This window comes from Strix uralensis, chromosome 7 (assembly GCF_047716275.1).
Source record: "Strix uralensis isolate ZFMK-TIS-50842 chromosome 7, bStrUra1, whole genome shotgun sequence".
Classification (NCBI taxonomy): domain Eukaryota; kingdom Metazoa; phylum Chordata; class Aves; order Strigiformes; family Strigidae; genus Strix; species Strix uralensis.
Window position 1 is genome coordinate 39,286,239 of NC_133978.1, and position 17,612 is coordinate 39,303,850.

At 38.5% G+C, this 17,612-nt stretch overlaps 1 protein-coding gene across 4 annotated transcripts in view; it reads left to right on the forward strand.

The window, feature by feature from the left end:
• The first annotated feature begins 3,037 nt into the window (after positions 1-3,037).
• Positions 3,038-17,612, forward strand: part of EDRF1 (erythroid differentiation regulatory factor 1) — a 28,348-nt gene continuing 13,773 nt past the window's right edge. For 3 of the 4 annotated variants that reach the window (XM_074875523.1, XM_074875522.1, XM_074875524.1), the window contains exons 1-13: positions 3,038-3,204; positions 3,950-4,158; positions 5,603-5,669; positions 6,553-6,678; positions 7,040-7,164; positions 7,634-7,793; positions 9,057-9,158; positions 9,452-9,573; positions 10,569-10,680; positions 11,387-11,534; positions 11,609-11,717; positions 12,038-12,149; positions 16,303-16,563. In XM_074875523.1, coding sequence (XP_074731624.1) covers positions 3,139-3,204; positions 3,950-4,158; positions 5,603-5,669; positions 6,553-6,678; positions 7,040-7,164; positions 7,634-7,793; positions 9,057-9,158; positions 9,452-9,573; positions 10,569-10,680; positions 11,387-11,534; positions 11,609-11,717; positions 12,038-12,149; positions 16,303-16,563 — 1,719 coding nt within the window. In that variant the 5' untranslated portion in view covers positions 3,038-3,138. The remainder of the gene's footprint in view (positions 3,205-3,949; positions 4,159-5,602; positions 5,670-6,552; positions 6,679-7,039; positions 7,165-7,633; positions 7,794-9,056; positions 9,159-9,451; positions 9,574-10,568; positions 10,681-11,386; positions 11,535-11,608; positions 11,718-12,037; positions 12,150-16,302; positions 16,564-17,612) is intronic. The other variant, XM_074875525.1, reaches the window with a different exon arrangement.

Consider the following 17,612-nt stretch of genomic DNA (forward strand, 5'->3'; position numbering starts at 1 on the left):
AGATGAGCAAAGGCAACACTGCCATTATTTATTTGCTTTTACCAAAACCAAGTTGGTTAAAGTATTGAATGCTGTCTTAAAATGGGAGAGAAATGCAATTCGGTTTAAAAATTAATTAGTTCTGCGCAATTACTTCAACGACACATTACAATATGAATGGTAATACCTGAAGAGGACCATTTTTGAGAAAAAAAAACAAAGACATTGTGTATATTATTTTTAAGATGTAACCTCATGCTCTTTTAAAAATCCCTTTACACATACACACTCCTTAATCACATACACAAACATTTGTTCAAAAAAAAGCCTGATGGCACCTAAAGGATATTTTTGGCTTCGAGTTTGGGCACTGACGTGTAAACATCCATACTATTTAACTGTCGGGACGCTCTGGCAACAAGCACAGGCAGGGCTTCCGGGAAACACAGCAGGGACTGTTCCCCGCAGGGAATTTGGGGGGGGGGGCTGCCCTGCTGGGGGGCAGACGGCGCTGGATGCCATCTGCACCGTGCCACTTGCCTGCTGGCCAGTAAAGTCCCCAGTCTGTTCATTCCTATTACAGATACAGTCCCTAAGATGGATATAGCGGGCTTTTTTTTTTTTTAATGTATAACATTTGTAAGATGTTTTTATGGCTGGGGAAGTGGAGAACCAACCAAAATGTTAAGGCTTGTTTCACAGAAAGGAAAACTGAGGCACAAAGCCCTTGCTTATGGTGAAATGAGCCTGTGGGTGAGCTGCAGACAAGGCAGAACTTGTCACTAAACCAAGAACAAACCAAGATTTTGCCTCCTCGGCCTCGACAGACTATAAAGAATATGACAGTCGCATAGTAAGTGACCTGCTCTCTTCTATATTCAAGGCTAACTTATATGGGAAACAGATGCCATGGCTGGCAAACAGAACAAGAAAAAATATGCTACTTGTATTAGTTAAGTATGAATGATTCAGACAGTCGTAGCCATTTACAAAGTGCAATTACAAAGTTCCTGTGGGAAAATCTCACTATAAGACATAGGCAATGATATTTGGAAATGCTAGCTGCCATCACGGAGTTTTTCAAGGCTTTCTTCTAAATTCTTCTTCTTTGTTTCTCTAAGTATCTGTTGAACTTTTGATCATACAGATAAGATTATTTGGAACTTGTTATTATTAGTGATGCCATACTGCAAGTTACTTTTAAGTACAAAAGTAGGTGAATAACTTTTATGATGATTTACAGAGGCTAATGTAAACTTTGTTTATGAAAAATAAGCTGTTTCAGATAATGCAATTTTGGTTAAGAAAAAAAAAATTGTAAACAAGCTGTAAGAGCAACATGTTTTGAAACACTTTCATGATTGTATTGTCACCTCAGCATTGACTGTGATGAACTGTGCCAAGGTCTGAATGTGCCAGGACCAGATCAGAAGGCTGGGGAGATAATTCATGCTATTTTTAAGACTGAGTAAGCCAGTGACAGAAACAACTAGAGAAGGATAAAGAGCGTGACAGGCAGAGGAACCTGTAATTTGTTTTCATTCCATTCTACTCATTTTCAGACTCAGTAACTTCAGGCCCGTTATTGCAAACTCAAACAGCACTTTGGCTTTTAAAGTATTACTCCACTAGAATCTTTTTCCTGAAGGGCTGCAATAGTTTTCTATTTACTGTTTTCCAGTGAGATATGGGTAAAGCTGAAAAAGTTTAAGGATGAAACTTAAAAGGTCCCTTCCTAACACCATAAAAGGATTCTAAAGGAACATAAGGAATATATAATTAAATTGAGTTGTGCCAGTCTGCAATGGCAGTAAGCATAGGTCCAATATAATAAGAAATTGACTAAAACTGCTTTAGAACATTATCTGAAATATTTCTTAAATAGATTCTATATGTGTATTTTCATACCAAAGTGTATTGTTGCATTTATACTATTGTTGTTACTGCTAAAAGACATATGCTTTGTGTTAGTAGAAATATGCAAAAGTAGAGTATTTTAGTTTGGTTCACAAAGGAAATGAATGAGACTTATGCAACTGCACTTTCCATCTCTGAGATCTTGTAATTTTCAAATCTTCAGGCCATTTTCAATCAACTTTGGGAGAAAGAATGAATTTCAAAGATGACCAGGATCATCTAAGCTTCATGAGAATCAGTGGCAGGACAGGAAAGTACCCCAGCAAAGAAAGGCAGACCCTGGCCCAGGTGCTCTATGTTGTGTGTATATATATATATATATATACACACAATATATGATGACAGGCTGTCAGCATTTGTAGTTCCTGACCAGTCATGAACTGTATGGTCTCCTGTGGCATGGAGAATAAAGAATAACATCTAAGAGGAAAACAGTAAATAGTAAAAATCCTTTGGGCACTATTCAAGGTACCATTTGCTTGCTCTGGCCATAACAGGTAAGCCTTTGTGAAATTCAGTGTACAAGCAGAGGCCAGCACACTACAATTCTTGATCCCCACACTCTAAGGAGCCCTTCACCAAGTGCTCGCTGGTTTCATGAAGGTTACAGTTAGTCAGCATGTCTGTAAACACCATCAATAAACTCTGCTGGCCCCATCCCTTACCTAAGCTACCTAACGCAGCAATGCACCGGTTGTTTCTCAGGGTAGGGTTCAGACAACCCAGGGCAGCCGGGTTCCGGGAGCACTGGGCCTGAGCAGGCCCCTGAGGCTCAGCAGCTCCTTACCACACCGAGACATGCCCTGCAGACCGCAGCACCTCACTCTCCTGCTATAGCAAAGTGGCGTAACCAGACGGGCTGCTAATGGTGGTGCAGCCCCACCACAACCACCCGCTTCGGCTCAGCGCCCTGGAGGCCGGGAGCTGCCCAGAAAAGCCAAACCAGCACCTAAACCGAGAGAGAAGCATCCCGACAGCCTCACCGCCACCCGCCATTCCCGCCCTTCCCCTCACACTTCGGCCGCGCGCCACACCCCCTCCACCCCCCGCGCGCTCTCCTATTGGCCAGAGCCCGCCCTTCCCGCCCCCGGCGCCTCCTGGGACGTCTCGGGAAATCTCGCGAGAGGCTGCTGTTCCCGGCGTGAGGGCTCACACCCCCCCCACCACCCCCCGCCGGCAGCGGGCGCTGACAGCGGCCTGTACCCCGCCGGCCCCGGGCCGGCCCCGCAAGGCGGGCGGGCAATGGAGGACCTCTGCGGCGTGGGGGCTGCTGCCCCTCTGCGGGGAGACGCGGAGGAGCCCAAGCAGGTAACGGCGGTGAGGGGCGGGGGGACACACTCCACCCTGCCCGGGCCGGGCTGAGGTGCGGGGAGGGGGGGCGGCTGCCGGTGCCCCGGTGGCGAGCGCGGGGCTGTAAACGCAGCCCCCAGGAATGTTTTACGTTTCCTCATAGGCGTGTATCCTCCTTCTAGTTTGGCCAGTAAGGGAATGCTATTGTCAGGGTTGGAGGAACGTACTAATTATGATTAAGCTTTAATTGGAAGTAGTATTTCTGTTGTTATGCTTAAGTGCAGTGTGCGGCATTGTATTTACATAACGAGTATCCTGTGGATCTGTTTTTCCCTTACACATATATCTGTTCAAAGCTCTTAAGTGTGACAGCTGTGTTTTGTTGTATTTGAAAAGAAATATGCAGTCATAAGGCTTACTTATTAAGGCAGAAACGTGTTTAGCTTTAATGTTGGTTAGTGAACACTTACTTTCACGGTGTTAGTGGGACTTATATTTTAGTTTTAACCTTTCTGAGTAATTTCACGTTCCGTGTGGAGCTGGCCTTAATAGCACTTCATCCTTATAAAGTGGAGCATATGTTTGACGCAAGTGTTGGGAGTTAGGGGAACTCAAATACTCGTGAATAGGTGCAGGAGGAAATGATGAGTGAATGCCAAGGCTTAGGTCACTTAGCATTAAAAATAGCTTACCACAGAGCAAGTCTGATACTTTAATTGCTCTGATTTTATACATAAAAGACTAATTTCCCTTTGAAAACTAGGGGTCGGTATTGTTTCTTGGAGGCAATGAAGTGAAAAGCAGTGCTGTGGTGAAATACTCCTCTGCCCCCCCGCAAGCAGCGTTTGCCCGTCTGCAGGAGAAAACGGACTTGAAACTTCCACCTGCCAATTGGTTACGTGAAAGCGCTAAGCTGGGACCAGCAGGGACAACCATTCTTGGCAACAACAAAAAAAGTAAACCATTTTCAAGGTAAATAACAGCAGGCTGTGTTTTTTCAGGCCTTTAAGAATAATTCTAACAGTAATCTTGGATGCTGTGTAACTCAAAGTGTGAAAGACTTTACCATAGCAACTAGCTATCGCTTTTTCTTAACCGTTCTCATTCTACTTTTTAATCCTTAGTTCTTACCTATATGCTATAATCCTGTCTTCTTTGTAAATGATTAATGATGCTGGTAATGCTGTTGATCACTATTTTTTCTAAATACATGTTGACGCCTTGCCTGAGACAAACTGACTTCACGTTCTTCACTGGTTGGCTGTTGTCAGCTGGCCCAAATCAAACTAGACTGGTTCAGCCAGCCATTCTGCTTTTGATAAAAGGTGAAAATGGAACAAAAGTGGTTCCCCTTGAGAGCTACAGAGCCAATTTATAGCTCTTCTAGATCTTTAGAAACTGGACCTAACTAATGGTAAAAGAAATTTTTAGTCATGTCAAGAGTGAACACAGAAGATGAAATAAAGGGCAAAACCAAAAAGCAGTGTTACCTTTCAGTATGGATGTTAAGTATTTGGATGAGTTGAGTTCAGAGTGTTTATAAATAGGAGCTTAAACCCTGTGCTGAACAAGCAAATTCGCACTAAGTCAACTAGGTAATGGAATTTCACAGTTTGTGGAGGGTCTGTGTTTAAATCCTCATAATCTGTTTTAGGAGATGTAAATTTTTGAGCCAAGCAACATGTTTCTCAGGGCTTCATGAATATTTCCTGTTTATTTTAGATATTTGTTTGTTAAATAGAGGCTGATAATCTCTCTGTCTCTAGTGTCAGTATTATAAAGGTAATAGCAAAAGTATAATTTTGGACACTTGCACATCATGTATTTGGATTATAGCCATATCTGGTTTAATTTTAAAGAATGATCTGTATGTTGAAATATTGTGATCTAAATAGCTTGTAGTTTAGAGAGGCCTTAATGAGGGTGGATGAAGATACAAGGATGTGTCTGTTATGTGTAGGCCAGTTTTAGAAAACATAAATAAGGGGTAAAATGAAATGACTGCTGCTAAAATGAAAGTATTTAATATGCTTAATGCCTTAAAGAGAAACTCCTTGAAAAACTGTTCTTGTTTTTAGTGTTAAAAAAAAATTCAAACTCAATGTCTCTAATTTCCCATAGCTGTCTTAAAAAACACTTTAAATAGTTCTGATTTTCTTGTTTTCAGCAAAACTTAAACTACCGTTTAGAACGTTTTGAAATTGGATCTAAGCACTTCCAAAGATATCTTGGAAAAACTTCTAGAATGTAAATATGAAATGATTTTGTTCATTAACTTTAGATCTCATTACACCTGGTAATGTTTAGTTAGATTTTTTTTTTTTGGATGAAGAAAAAATTTTCAAAGCTTTAGTAAGCTTAAAAAACCAGGTCTCTAATGTCACACTGCATCTGTCTTGTAATATTTTCTAAATAGCTTTGGGATGGCGTATGACTTCATTGACTCAGTTGGAAATGATGTCGATGTTGTGTCTGATTCAGAGGTATGTATATTTAAGTTCTATCATTCAAACTCTTATGTTGTATAAACCTTATTTTGAGATGGCTTCTGTCATCTTTGTGTCCTTTGAAGAAAAGATCCCCTAGTGAAACACAAACAGGTCACCTAACTTTTGCTCTGTCATTTAAGGGAGTTTTGATCACTGAATAAGAAATGTAGAGGTGAAGTCATATTTCCTATGAATTTCTACAAATACTTTTCAGCTAAAACCTGTGGTTTAGTGAATGCAGCACATCAGTCTTTCAATGTAGTTGCCTTGTGTGTTTGAACTTGGGGTTTTTTGATGTAAATTATTACTCAAGATTATTTTTTTCTATGCTTATCTAGAAGAGATAGCCCCCCTCCAACCTTCTTCCTCCCTCTGATTTTTGCCAGCTTTTTTTGGTGCTGGTAATATCTGTAGCATTCGGATGAGGCTATTCAGAAGAGGAAGCATACATGCTCATTTAGAGTCTTAGTGTTGATGTTTGGCAGATTTTTATTCAGACGTAGATCTCTGTCCAGATTCCTCTGGATATCTGACAAAATGTTGGTATTCCTGTGGTGAAGAGAAAGCTTTTAAAATCCAAACCATCCACTTGCATTTTTCTTTTTGTTACTTTTGGTGATACCTGGTTGTGATGATCCAAAGGGAGATCATGTTTAAACCATGTATGCGGTTTATACCGACTACTTGGTCTCTTTATCACTGTCACTCATGTTCTCTGACCTCAACAAATTCCACTTCTTGTGGAATGACCTTAAAATCACTGGCACAGGAAGGTTTTATTCACCAGCCAATGCCTCTCCAATGTTAGTAGTGTATTCTTTGCTTACAGTTTCCTAATTATATTGAATACTATGTCTGTTCTCTTTTCTCCTGCAAGAATATTAAAAAACTTCTGAAGATACCTTATAGCAAGTCACATGTGAGCATGGCAGTACATCGCATTGGGCGGACACTCTTATTGGATGAGCTGGATATTCAAGAACTCTTCATGAGATCATCTCAGGTTAACCATTTGGTTTTTAAGTGTGTTATGTAGTCAGTGTGCATTATTTCAAGAATAGTGTAGTCCCCAAGAAAGCATGTATGTCTCAAAATTCCTGAGGCCCACATGCGAGATCAAAATGTCTTTGTGAAGCATATGCTGCTATTCTGCAGCATTTGGTTCACCCACAAACTGCAGCTGATGTTTATTATTATATATTTATTATTAAGATCCATTTTCAGTAAATGACCAAGGCTTTAGCTATGAAGTTATTTTCAGGGTTTCTTTTGTTGTTGTAGAAGAGTATTCAGAAGTTAATAAGGCACTTGATTTACATCCCAGTGCTTCTCAATACTAATTTCTTATTTATGATATTGCCTAGACAGGGGACTGGACATGGCTGAAAGAGTTTTACCAAAGGCTGATTGATCAGAAGTGGCAACGGAAAAAGAAGAGTAAAGAACATTGGTACCAGAAGGCTATACTTTCAAAATTTTTGTATTACAGGTAACGTTATGTCTGCATGAATCTTGAATTCTGTACCCATTGCTTTTGCCTGATTTCTTGTCTTGCAGTAAATGTTAAAATTCCACTGCGATCTGTCTTACTTGTTTACTGATTTACACAGAAGAAATGGAGGGATGAGATTGGGAAATAACATGTAAATATTTTTAATGGGAATTGAAGCATTTTAGAATAAAATTGAAGTATTAAAGTATAAAATCGTGTGACCTAATTCACTGCATATCTCAATATTCCTTCTGAGAACTGAGTTTGAGGGAAGAACAGCTTACAGTGTGCAAGGTAGATTGACACCAGCTGTAATATTGTAAGAATTTCGAGCAACTTGCCACTATAGCGATCTTCTTGCTGATTGTCAGAGTCATTGCTTAAGAACAGTGCATCAAATATAACAATTCTAAAATAGACTCTGTTTGCATATTGTCATACGAAATTTTTAACGTTGCTTTGTCAGCATTAATGGTGATGGAGCTGCTCAGCCTGTTCCTTCCACCTCAAAACAGCACCAGGAGGGTCCTGTTTCAGGTGAGAGTGATGAAGCAGGAAGGGCCTCCTGGCCAGCTCCTTTTGAAATGCCTTCTTCGTTATCTGAAGATCCAGGTGCTTCTAACCAGGTTAGTGTATACAATGTTTTCAATGGCACCTTAGTTTTTGTAGAGACAGGTGTATTGAAGGCTTTTCAGAGGTGCTGCTGCAGTATTCTTTGCTGAGAGAAATGAACTCAGGCATTAGAAGGACCTGGCAGTAAGTGCAGTTTAGATTATGCCAGTGTTTCAGAGCTCCAAATTTCAGAATTTTTTTTTTCCTGTCACTGTAATAGTAAATACATGTTTATCTATGCATTTTTGAGGAACAAAGCATTTGGTTAGGAGTAGTCATCAATTACTTTACCCAAAAATAGAAAAATCTGATATTCAGAAGGTGTGTATGGAAGCTTAAGGTTTTGGCCTTTTCTTTTTAAATCTGTCATTAAAATGATTCTGGTGTGGCCCTGAATTTATTAGGGGAAGAGGAAAGTGAAGATCTCTGAAAATGTTTGCAAAACGCTTGAGCAACATTTACAAACACTTGCCATGAGATTGCACAAGTGACACATACATATATATATAGTAATTATGCAACAAAATATGATTAGTATTAGACCCCAATGCAGGGTTTCAGTCTATGCCTAAGCTTATTTATGAAAACTGTTAATTTCTGTGATTTTTTTTGAATAATTGATTAAATTTTTGAGAGGTTGAAAGATCTGTTGTTTTCAGTCTACATAAATATAATAACGTTGCTATAGTTACACTTAGTATTACCAGTGGGTATGCCAGATGATTTGGTCAGCTAACTTATGAAGGCTCTAAACTACATTATCCATGCAATTGTAACTGCACGTGTTGTGGTGTAGTAATATTCTAAAGTGGAGAAGTATTTCAGTACTTGAAAGCTTTTAGAAAAAGGGCAACTTCTTTCTTCCACCTTCTTCAGGAACTATTGCCTAATACAGCAAACTCTTTATCATAAAGAAGCTGTTGTGTGTTTTTTACAGTGTCATTTTCTTTAATTTATAAATAAGACCTCAGGATAGAGGTTTTACTTTTGGAGACTGATAATCTGGTGCTGACCCTGGGGTAGTAAAGAACTTCTGTAAAAACTTTGATTCCTTTCCAAAGCCTCTGGGAATATAAAGTACAGAATTTTGGTACTAGATATAGAAAAGGAGCATTCTAGTCACTGACTAGAGACATTTTGTAGTTTAATACCTATTTATTTCAAGATGTTAGGGGTAAAGGTTTTTCCCTTATATGCTTTTGTTATTCAGATTTTTTTTTAATGGCCTAACTTTACCTCAGCAGGAGAATCACTCCTTATCCTTGTGCTTTTCCCAGGGAAGTGTGCCTCTTGAACCCTCATATATAGTGGGGCATGTGGCCTCAGCCCCCAAAGAACAAAACCTGACTACTTTGTTCAATGACGGGGAAAACAGTCAGGTATGCTATATGTGAAATTTGAGCTCAAACACTGAACCCCCAATTTAATCAAACATTTTAAAATTTGGTCTAAATTGGAACTAAGAAAAGCTAAGTCCCCTGTAGAAGTAGCTTTTGTGGCATCTGTGATCTCAGTCTTTTTAAGTTAATGTGAATGCGTAGCATAGTTCATTGTGTGCTGTCTTTTATTTGCTGCTTCTGCTTCTTGCTTTCTCATAATTCCACAGAATGTCATAGACAACAATTTTTATATTAGTGATTTATAGAATGATTTTTTTTTTCTGTTAATGAAGGGACTTAAAAATGACTTTGTTCGTAATATCTTGTGGACCTTTGAAGATATCCACATGTTAGTAGGATCAAATATGCCTATATTTGGAGGTGGGAGATACCCTGCTGTGAGCTTGCGTCTCAGGTGAGTTTTGAAGTTAATGAGAAATATATGGCAGCCTTGACTGATGTGTTGCTTTGCTTCCTGCTTAGCTATCTGCATTTTGTTTGGTTAACTCTTTAATTTTTACATGCAGTTTAAAGAATAAAATTCATGCTTTCGACTTAAATGGTGTGATGGCATTGTAAAGTGTGTGAAAACAAGCAGTCCCAATGCTGTGCCACTGCACTGGGACTTGTGCCTTGCTGATTTTTCTGTCTCTCTCACTAAATCTTTATTTGCTTTCCTGACTTCAGTGTGAATGTTGAGTGTTAAAACATCTCTATACATCTAGTCCTTAAATTCACTGTATTGCTACTTTTATAAAAGAAGGCAATAATGTTTCTCCTACTGGGATTCTGAATTTCAATAACTACTAGTTGGGCATAAGTACTTAAAACTTGTGTCTATAGTAGTTTTAAGTTCAGACTGTCTTACTGTTCACTAATACTTTACGTAGATCACTTGATTCCTAGTCATTGTCTTCCTGCCTATGCATAGGCAAAGAATGAGCAAAAACTTGAAACTCGTTTGGTGTATTTGTCACCTTTTTAAGAGACACCTAGGAATTAACAGTACCTTGCTTTGTAAGGAATTTTGGAAGGTCTGGGAGAAGGCTTTTGCTATAATTAGTTGCAGCTAATACTGCTATTCCTTTAGAAGTTCTTGAGTACTTATTATCTTGGTAATAGCGTGATATCTGAAACTTGTTGAAGTTTCAGTATAAGTGTAGGCAGAAATTCAAAATTGCTGAGTGTATTCCATTGGAGAGATCAGTACATCTGTTTTGTTTGATATAACATTGTTTGCCTCTTTGTAACAATTATTTTTATAGTATGTTTAATTATAAAACAAATCATTGTTTTTTAGTACCCATCCAATCTCAGGTGACTTAAACCTAAATCCTATTAGTAAACATCCCTCAGTTTTTCTGAAGAGTAAATAAAGGCTTAAATAACACTAGAAATATCTGTCTTTAGGGATAACAACAAGCCAATAAATGTGCTAACAGGAATTGACTATTGGTTGGACAACTTAATATGCAATGTACCAGAGCTTGTGATGTGCTTTCATGTTAATGGAATTGTTCAGGTAAGTCTGGCTCTTTGCATTATGCCTAGTTAATCCGTTCTTCAGTTTCTGAAGTTGCTCCAGGTCTGGTTTTACTGTTCTGACAAAAAGATTACAAAAATCCTTTATTGCAGAATGAGAAGCATCTACACAGCTTGCAAGTGAGATCCAAAAATAGTGTTGTGGTTTGGTTTTTTCCTCCCTTCCATGCATGCATGATTAGTTCTTCCCCTGATGTATGAGGGAAAGCAAAAATAAAAAATGTAGCAGCAGAAATACATCAGTTTCTTGCATCTTAAAATCTGTAGTGTTCACTTGGCAAGATAGATGCATACTTTTTAAACTTCTTTTTAAACCATGCATACCAGCTGAGTTGTACCTGGTAGCATATAGTTGCTTACTAGGCTGACTAGGTTTCATTGAAGGAGTAGGTAGACGTTGCACCTTCAGCATTTCTTTGTCGCCTTTTTTTCTCCATTGACCATGTTTGTCACAGAAGTGAATCATCTTTAAAGCTTTTATTGAGTAATGTAATCAAGATGTGCTTGCTTTTAAAGAAAACCATAGAAGTTAACTCAATTTCATGACACTGTTTCATAATAGTAGCCTTTGTTTCTTTTAGCAGTTGATAGAGAGATACTGATTTATAGATTTGGGGCGGGGGGGGGGGGGGGGTAGGTTACACAAAAGCCTCCTAATCTTGAGTATTAACATACATTCCTTGCAGAAATATGAAATGATCAAGACTGAAGATATTCCCAATTTGGAAAACTCTAACTTTTCTACCAAAGTGATAAAAGATATTGCTCAAAATATCTTATCTTTTCTGAAATCAAATTGCACCAAAGAAGGACATACTTATTGGTTATTTAAGGGTGAGTAGATTTAGATCCATTTGGAAAGATTTATGTTAATGTCATGTTGATTAATGGAAGGTCTTATCTTTCAGCAAGTGGGAGTGATATAGTAAAGCTCTATGACCTAACCACCCTTTGTGAAGAGACAGAAGACAAATACCAAAACCCTTTTACAATGCCAGTGGCAATTCTTCTATACAAGTGAGGCTTTTTTATAATTTTTGTTGTAAAAATTAGTTCTTGGTATGGTTCTATTAAGAATACAGACTAAAAATTATGATGAAGTGAAAATGCATGAAACGAAAGTCTTTTACATGTGAGCTTGGTAAGCCTCAGTCCCCCTAAATCAAAACAAACTTTCTCATTTTCACCATTTCTCCCTGTAAACTCTTGCTGAATAAGTCTTACAGACTCACCATAAAGTTTGGGAGATCTACCTTTGCACTAGTATTGTTTAAAGCTTTTTCTTCTAGCACAAAAAAATTTTCCGGGATTTACTATTTTGTTCAACTTTCTTTTAGAGTTGCTTGCAATATGATGCTGAAGAAAAACCAGAACAAAAAACACTATGGCACTATCAGAACACTGCTCCTTAATTGTCTTAAATTATTGGACAATGGCAGACATCCTCAAGTAAGAATTACCTGTTTTCTTGTAGCTTTGTGAAAATATAATAGAAGTGCTGTGTTTGTAATACACCTGGTAATATTTTGCATGGTACTTCCTCCTCCCTTTGCAAGGGAGAGGATTTAAATTTATTTATAAACTTAGAAATTGATTTATGTTTAAAGAAGGCCTGGACTATTTTTTTTTTTTTTTAAATTAGTAGCCTTCGCTTACCCTCATTGCTGCACGAGTCTTCTGTCCTGCTCTAAAAAGGAACTTGTCGTTACGTTTGCTCTTTTACTCTCGTTCCCGAAGAGCCCTTTTGGAAGCTGTACAGACACTGAAGCAGACCTTAGCTAGACATTGTAAAATGTGACTATAAGAACATTTTTACTCTAAAGGTGATTGAATGCTGGGACAGGTCAACCAGAGAGGTTATAGAGTCTCCATCCTTTGAGATACTCAAAGCTCGTATGGACACCGTCCTGAGCAATATACTTTGAACATGGGAGTAGGGTCAGACAGTCTCCAGGGTTTCCCTCCAACCTCAGCTGTTCCCTGGTGGGTGGGAGAGTGAGAAAACAGAACCTCAAAGTCTTGGTCTCTTCATTAGTCCGTTGTATCAGCCATTGGTACGTTGAGATGCTCTGCACTTCCAGAAACCATAAGACATGAAAAGGAGATGAAGCTGTATTGACCTCCTTTTGTTCTAGATACATGATTCTCTTCTGAGGAAAAACAGGAATCCAATTGCTCTGAAAGATAAGTAGTTTATTAAAGATTAGGGAGGTAAAGAAGGTGTGTATGTCTTGACCTTAAGTATTACTGCTACCAGATGCACTAGCTTCCCATATAGCTGCAGAAGATAATGGAGGTGCTGTATTCTCATTGGGATTTTGACCAAGTCTATTCACAATCTCTTCATTGTCTTAAACTGAGAAATCTGTAGGTTCAGAATGGTGTAAGGGAGTATCAATTTGTTGAACTAAAGAAGTAAACTCGGTACTGCAGGAGACTTGGTAGTTGATTGGGCCGGAGCTGCTTTATGTAGGCTATGGTACGCTCACGTGGTAGCTTTACATTTTTACTGTTTATAGGCAACATATCCTAAATCTCAAAATGAAATGCTGAAGCTGAAATCTAATCCAAAATATAACTTAATTTACGTGAAGGTGGTATACATTTAAACTGTTTTCAACTGAAAATTGATCCCAAAAATGTGTGAAAAATCAGAATTGTATTTAAAATGGATTACAGGATGTGACATGGCATATATTAACTAAATTGGAAGGAATCTACAAAATACTTATTAAAGTTGTGGAAGGCTCTCAAAATCCTACTTAGAAGCTCTTAAAAATTATTTTTTTTTGTTTGCATAAGATCCTTCTCTCGTTTGCCTCTTGTGAGCCACAAGCTTTTAGAACAGGTAATACTTGTTCTTTACCAGTTGGGTTTTATTCTCTTCTAAACTTGATTAGGCTTGAATCCTTTTCCCTTTCGTATATGGGATTTTTAACTCCATAAATAACTCTAGTAGGGCAGGAGAGAGTGTTTTTTTGAGCTGGTTAATTGAATTCATACCCCTGCACAGTGGTGGCCTCCTTTGCCTTCTCAGCAGTTGTATATTGGTTCAGAAAACAACCTGGTAGAATAACTAGTTTTCTGGGTTTTTTTCTGTAACACCTCTGCAAAAAGCCCTCCAAAAATACCCAAGAAGTGTAAGATGCTGTTTGGTTGGCAGTTCAGCCAAATGTCTAATACCAAAAGGTTCCTTTTTCTGATGGAAAGTTACTTAACATAGCTTACATGGTATAGCAGCGCTACCGGGGAGAACTTCTGTCTCAATTCTCTTTGTATGAAATTGCTGGACTGTCGTGTGGTCTGGTCTTACTAAACTCCAGCAGAACTAGGAGCCAAAACATGCCCTTTATTACCAGAACCAGGAACTGTAAGTACCCGTGCTGTCCAAATAGAGGGCTTCAGTGGCATTAAATGTAATATTTTTTTCGAACAGTCAGAAGTGGAGAGGATGTTGGGAAGTGGAAGAAAGGAATGTGGGCACAATTTTTTTTGTTACTTTTTTTTTATTCACCCCACTGCCCAGCTACCCTATTGCTGTGTTTTTAGAAATTACTCTTGACACTGTTTTACATTCAGAATGTTCAGGAAGTGCAGGAGTTGATATCCCCAAGGTGAATTTCAGGGGAGTTAACTGCAAGTCCTTCACTCAACTGTCACCCAGCATTTGGGGGGGAAAAAAGGCATCTTGAAAGCAAGAGATTTCACTGTAAAAATGTGTTTTAGAATATATGCCCTGTCATAATCACTCTGTGCATGAAGCAATAATGCAAGTCTTTTGGCAGCCAGATCCTTCTTAAGGTGCCTAAATCCAAAAGTTCAAGCCTGAAAGCTATTACTTGGTGTTTACATAATCCTGGAGCTACACAGGAGTCAGTAATTTAAGGTGCGGCCTAAGCACTTGATGTAAAACTGTTCATTCCAATTCAGGGACCAGGTGCCCAAAACCAGGTCACTTCAAGGCATGTATGAGCGTTGTGTGCTTGTTTTGCGTTGTTGGGTTTGGTTTTTGTTTTTTTTTTTTTAAACTGGATCTGATCTAAATTTCTTAGCAAACTTGACTCATCTCTTAGTGTCAAAATTCCTCATGGTAGGAGTGAGAGAGCTGTCTGAGCAAGAGTTCAGTCTTCAAGTAAACTTGAGGTAGAAGAAGAAGGGCTTAACATTTATTGTAAGGATTATTATTATCATTCTCTACTAGCTTAATCGTTAGTGTTTTATAGTTCCAAAATAACCTTTTTCTCTAAGCACTTCTGCTCTTAGAGGGGAAAAAGTGTGTGCCTGTAGGGCGTATATATGTATCTCATTTCATTGTCGTAGTCTGATGCTGGAGCAGGTTGGCTTCCAGGTGTTCATGTTCCTTCTCTTCTGAGTGGAACAAGGGGAGGTTATGGAGTGATACGCCCAGGACTGCGTAGTGCAGTTAGGCAAGAAATGAGGCTGAAAACTCTTGCCTCAAGACTTCTTATAAAACCACACTGAAACAGGGGGGAATGCAGTTTGTTTTAGGCTGTCACCAGTGTGTGTTCTATTTTTCTTGACTGACTGTATAGTTTTATTTCCTTTCTTGCTATAAAAAGCAAGCTACAATTACCTCCACAAGTATATGCTGTTTGTGCCCTGGTGTCTGGTTTGACCTCTTGAGTTTCAATTAGAATCTAATTTGGGTTGTCAGGTTTGGGGGTTTTTTTTTGTTTTCAAGAAGTTGAAATTGCTGCTCTAAATTTTTAGTGCTGTGGATGTTGCTGCTGCTAAAAGATAGCTTTTAAATGCATGTATCTAATATCTCCTCAGTCATCAATGCATTTTGAAACTCCGGCAGTTTATAGTATTAAAGTACTTAAAGGAATAAACTGAAGAAGGGGGAAGGAATAAAGTGCAGACCCCTGAATGCTTAGCCTTACCAGTACAGAGCTTTCATTACTTCCTCATTTTTCTCCATGTGACAGCAGTCCAGAGAAAAGAAAGGGTAAATATCTCCTTATCTTCAACTAAGAAGATAGCTGCTGGTTTTTTTTCTTATGGCAGATTTTACCTTTCTTGCCTGAATTAGAACAAAAGTGGAGAAGGTAAAAGCTTATCTGGAAGGCAGCAGAGCTGCAGTTTGAGAGAATCTGTAAAACTCAAAGGATGTGAATAAACAAGGAGTTTTTTCAGGTGGCGCTCAAAAGAAGTAAATAGGGAGATCAAGAGCTTCCCTTTTTTATTTTTCCTTTAAAGGAAAAAAACAAAGCTGTCTTAGCCCTGGGTGGCCTGTATTCTCAGTTTTACTTTTACACCCTCACTTGTCAAACAGGAGACAGCCCTTGTAAGGTGGGTTGTGAAACCAAGTGTGGGCAAGCTTGATTGCAGGGCTGCATGCACATACACGGATAGATGACAACATGTCTGCAGTGATTGGTTTCTTAAATATTGTTAAAAATTCAGTGCTCAAGCATATGGTCATATTGTATATGTGTGTGTGTACAGGTTGTATTTACACGTTATCAAATGCTTACTTGCATGTACTGTTTACTCCTAATTCTAAGAAAAATAATATTGATGTTGCCTCTCAAGAAAAATTTAACTTGAAAACACTATTTTTTTTCTCTTATTTAAAAAGATTATTGCTTCAGCAAACTACATGTTATCAGAGCTTTTTCAGTTGGATGAACCTAAAAAAGAAGACAGTACAGACTTCCCTATCAATGGAAATTCTGATGAAAGTTATAGCGAGGAAGAGGAGGAAATGCCTGACAGTGATGAAAACGGTTCTTACAGTAACAGTTCTGATCCACCAGATGACAATAAAGCAGTGGCTATAATCAAATCTGTTGGAGAGTTATCAGTACCAGAAAAATACAAGTCTGTTCATCGAATACGTGTAAGTGAAGTTTTGGATTTTTTAAGGGTTTTCTTGAAAGATTCAGTTCATGTAGCAAGGTTTGTTACTGAAATTCAGTTTCCTGTTAGTTTTGTCTTCAGGTTAACTGAAGCATGAGGCAGTGGGGAAAGAAACTTCTCATGAGCTGCTCATAAAAGTTGAGATCTTTAAAATTTACCATATAGCAGGTTTAATGTGCAAGATGGCAAGGGAAAATCTACGTGTCCTTTGTGGCATGATTCTGCATAGCTGGCTACAGAAAAATTATTCCTGTTATGGCAGCAGAGAAAATATTGCTAACTGTGGCCATTGTAAGAGCTGTAGGTGACCACAAGTTTGTGTGGATACCTCAGTTATCTTAGTATTTTTTTCTGGAGCAATATTAATGTATGTTTGTTTGTTTTTATGAGAGCATCAGCTACTTCATGTCCACAGAGTTAGTATTTGATTTCCCTCTTTGATTTGTCTTTCAGAGGTAACTGGTCAGAATAGAGCAATTTGATTTCCTTGAAAGTTTGGTTATAGCTAATTTTGAAAAAGAGATGAAGCTTTACTCTGCACATGTGTGTATGTTGTGTCTAAGGGGACAGCTGGGCATAACTATAGTATTCCTGAAACTTCGTTGACATAGATGTGCTTCATAAACAAATCAGCAGAAGTGTAATACTGCTACCTTCACAGCACTTTCTGTGCATTATTATTGAAACAAAATAGAGGAATATGAGAAACTGGGAAGATCAGTGAAGAAACTGTTCATAGCATTCTACTTTTCTGATGTTTTGCTTGTCTTGCCTGTATAGGGATGTGATTGTGAAATGACTCTCATTGATCAAAACCTAGACTTTTTTTCTAATGACTGTGCTGAGTAGCAAAGAACAAGATTTTTCTAACAAAATTTGTAACTCTTATTGCTGTCTTAATTTCTAACACATCAAGGTCCATCAGCTGAAAATGGAACAACTTGTACAGGTGCAGAAGCACTCTGTTTCCCCTTTCTTCTCCTTCTACTCTACCCCAGAATAAAACTAATATAGCCCCGCCTGCTCAAA